Source organism: Trachymyrmex cornetzi, unplaced genomic scaffold (assembly GCF_001594075.2).
Source record: "Trachymyrmex cornetzi isolate Tcor2-1 unplaced genomic scaffold, Tcor1.1 scaffold25, whole genome shotgun sequence".
Lineage (NCBI taxonomy): Eukaryota > Metazoa > Arthropoda > Insecta > Hymenoptera > Formicidae > Trachymyrmex > Trachymyrmex cornetzi.
This window is the reverse complement of record NW_017297166.1, coordinates 796,598-800,468: the sequence shown is the minus strand read 5'-3', so window position 1 is coordinate 800,468 and position 3,871 is coordinate 796,598. Positions and strand designations below refer to the sequence as shown.

The 3,871-nt window shown below is 30.7% G+C and overlaps 2 protein-coding genes across 2 annotated transcripts in view; both read left to right on the top strand.

The window, feature by feature from the left end:
* Window positions 1–343: 343 nt before the first annotated feature.
* LOC108761512 (zinc finger protein 431-like) lies at window positions 344–2,032 on the top strand (the record flags this gene model as incomplete). Its single annotated transcript, XM_018508110.1, has 7 exons — window positions 344–419; window positions 541–715; window positions 814–984; window positions 1,082–1,249; window positions 1,346–1,409; window positions 1,610–1,776; window positions 1,873–2,032. Coding segments are annotated over exons 1-7 (981 nt in total), but the record flags the coding sequence as incomplete, so codon positions are not given.
* A 162-nt stretch (window positions 2,033–2,194) lies between these two features.
* LOC108761511 (zinc finger protein 681-like) overlaps window positions 2,195–3,871 on the top strand; it is an 11,028-nt gene continuing 9,351 nt past the window's right edge. The window contains exons 1-3 of the mRNA XM_018508108.1: window positions 2,195–2,208; window positions 2,406–2,573; window positions 2,668–2,835. Coding sequence (XP_018363610.1) covers window positions 2,195–2,208; window positions 2,406–2,573; window positions 2,668–2,835 — 350 coding nt within the window. The remainder of the gene's footprint in view (window positions 2,209–2,405; window positions 2,574–2,667; window positions 2,836–3,871) is intronic.

Here is a 3,871-nt window from a genome sequence, read left to right as displayed (position 1 = left end):
AAACTGATGTCGCCATAAGCCACGTCGCCGTAAGTCACAAGGTGAGAGTGGCTTCGAGTAATAGTTGTGGGCCCCAAAGCAGAGGTGTGGAAGTCGCTTTGCGTGAAAATTGTGTGCCCATAACCAGAGAGGAGGGATGAATCACTTAGCGTAGAAAGTCGAAAAGACGTGAAAAAAGTCGTTTTTTTAAATATTTGACCTTGGAAGTGACCATGTCGCTAAATTTCATTATTATATTCGTAATCAGCACTTGAAAATATAGTAAGCCAAACGACAAGAAAATCGGGGGTTCACCCTTTCCGAACTCCATCCAATACCTCAAAGAATTTCAAAGTTCAAAAAAATGGAATCTCATCCGCAACGGATTTCAAGTGAACCAACACATAATGACACAACAGAATATGTGCTTCAACCGTATGGTAAGATATATACAGTTCATAATTAATATTTTTAGTGTTTTTGATAACTTTATATTATTTCAACAATTATATGTTTTATGTTACCATTTTTATATTTGTTTTATAATAATCATCTTCAAAGCTACCCCCTCTGAAGCTTTAAGACAAAGTAATAGAGATGTATATACCGACGTAAAACCTCACAAATGCGGAGTATGTGACAAAATATTTAAGTACAAAAGTGATTTGCATATTCATGAAATAACTCATACAAGTGAAAAACCATATCAATGCGAAATTTGTGATAAATCATTTAAGTGAGTAACAAAAATCAGAAGAATTATTTAATAATGCAATCTCTGTGTTTAATTTAATTGGTAATAAATGGTTAAAATTGCTATGATCATCTTTTTAGTCGACAATGTAGTCTAAACGACCACAAGTTTGTACATACCGAAGTGAAATCTCACAAATGCGGAGTGTGTGGTAAAGCATTTAAGAGAAAACGTGATTTGCGTCAGCATGAAAATATTCATGCTACAGGTGAAAAACTATATCAATGCGAATTTTGTGATAAATCATTTAAGTGAGTAACAAAAATCAGAAGAATTATTTGATAATCCAATCTCTATGGTTAATTTAATTGGTAACAAACGCTTAATATTGCAACGATCATTTTTTAGTCGAAAATCGAGTCTAAACTCGCACAAGACAGTACATATCGAAGAGAAATCTCACAGATGCGGAGTGTGTGGTAAAACATTTAAGAGAAAAAGTGATTTGCATAAGCATGAAATAATTCATACAGGTGAAAGACCATATCAATGCGAATTTTGTGATAAATCATTTAAGTGAGTAATAAAAACAGAAGAATTATTTGATAATCTAATCTCTATGCTGAATTTAATTGGTTACAAATGATTAATATTGCTACGATCATTTTTTAGTCGAAAGTCGAGTCTAAACTTTCACAAGGTGGTACATAACGAAGAGAAACCTCACAGATGCGGAGTGTGTGGTAAAACATTTAAGAGAAAAAATAATTTGCACCAGCATGAAATAATTCATACAAATGAAAAACCATATCAATGCGAATTTTGTGATAAATCATTTAAGTGAGTAATAAAAACAGAAGAATTATTTGATAATCCAATCTCTATGGTTAATTTAATTGGTAACAAACGATTAATATTGCAACGATCATTTTTTAGTCGAAAATCGATTTAAACTTGCACAAGGTGGTACATATCGAAGTGAAATCTCACAAATGCGGAGTGTGTGGTAAAACATTTAAGAGAAAAAGTGAATTGTATCAGCATGAAAAAATTCATACAGGTGAAAGACCATATCAATGCGAATTTTGTGATAAATCATTTAAGTGAGTAATAAAAACAGAAGAATTATTTGATAATCTAATCTCTATGCTTAATTTAATTGGTTACAAATGATTAATATTGCTATGATCATTTTTTAGTCGAAAGTCGAGACTAAACTTTCACAAGGTGGTACATAACGAATTGAAATCTCACAAATGCGGAGTGTGTGGTAAAACATTTAAGAGAAAATATTATTTGCGTCGACATGAAAAAATTCATACAGGTGAAAAACCATATCAATGCGAATTTTGTGATAAATCATTTAAGTGAGTAACAAAAATTAGAAGAATTATTTCATAATGCAATCTCTATACTTAATTTAATTGGTAACAAATGATTAATATTGTTACCATCATTTTTTAGTAAAGAACGGTATCTAAACTCGCACAGGATAGTACATACCGAAGTGAGATCTCACAAATGCGGAGTGTGTGGTAAAGCATTTAAGAGAAAACGTGATTTGCGTCAGCATGAAAATATTCATGCTGCAGGTGAAAAACTATATCAATGCGAATTTTGTGATAAATCATTTAAGTGAGTAACAAAAATTAGAAGAATTATTTCATAATGCAATCTCTATACTTAATTTAATTGGTAACAAATGATTAATATTGTTACCATCATTTTTTAGTAAAGAACGGTATCTAAACTCGCACAGGATAGTACATACCGAAGTGAGATCTCACAAATGCGGAGTGTGTGGTAAAGCATTTAAGAGAAAATTTGATTTGTGTCGACATAAAAAAATTCATACAGGTGACAAACCATATCAATGCGAATTTTGTGATAAATCATTTAAGTGAGTAACAAAAATCAGAATTATTTCATAACGCAATCTCTATGCTTAATTTAATTGGTAACAAATGATTAATATTGTTACCATCATTTTTTAGAGTAGAATGTAATCTAACCTCGCACAGGATGGTACATCTCGAAGTGAGATCTCACATATGCGGAGTGTGTCATAAAGCATTTAAGAAAAAATCAGATTTGCGTCGGCATAAAAAAATTCATACAGGTGAAAAACCATATCAATGCGAGATTTGTGGTAAATCATTTAGGTGAGTACTTCAGTGAGTAACAAAAATTAGAAGAATTATTTGATTTTACAGCCTCTATGCTTAATTAAATTGGTAACAAATGTTTAATATTGTTACGGTTATATTTTAGTCAAAAATCGAATCTAGACGGGCACAAGAGGATACATAACAATGAAAAACTTTACAAGTGTGCCCAATGTGAGAACTGTTATGCAACAAAATATAGTTTGCGTCTTCATATAAACGTGAAGCACAACGGTGAAAGAACCGTATAAATGTAACGAATATCCAACTACATTTATCTATTTTCCATTCCATATTACTCATACAAAAATACACAGAGATAGGGAACTACATCTTTGCGAGGAATGTATGTACCTTCAAATTATCGTTAGTGTTCTTTTCAATTATTTCTCATTTGGTTGTTTTTTTATTTTTACTTTTCTATACTTATGAATATGCTGGATTTTATGTTTGCGGCATAACTTTTACTTCCAATGATAACCTAAACGTTCATAAATTTATACATAGCGATTAAAAGTAGTATGAATGTTTGGTGTGTGACAAGAGCTTCCCGCGAAAAGATGACGTTATTACACATATGTTAAATCAGGTCATTCATGAGAAAACGTTTAAATCCATTAATAAATTCTCATTTGTCTTCTTATTTGTGATATATATAGGATTGAAAAAAAAATTCTGCGATACTTTATTAGCTCAAATTGGTAATACAATATTTTCGTTAAAAATGATTAAAATTAAAATTTAAAAAGGGTTTCAAAGTTTGAAATCTCTACTTTCGAACGGTTACTGTATGTTTTAAATTTATGTGGGTTTGTCATTTTTATATATAGAAAGCTATGAGATGAAAGAAAGGGAAATTTATCTCCTCACTTCATGGGTCTGTGACGTGCTAAAAAAATTTGCAAAAATTATCGGTTATCTATATCATGAAAATTTGGAATTTTTTACAAAATCGTTAAAAAAAATATTTCTACGATTTTTTGTTCTTGAGTTATTCCCGAATTTAGTAAAAAGGAGCATTCTGAATTTGATT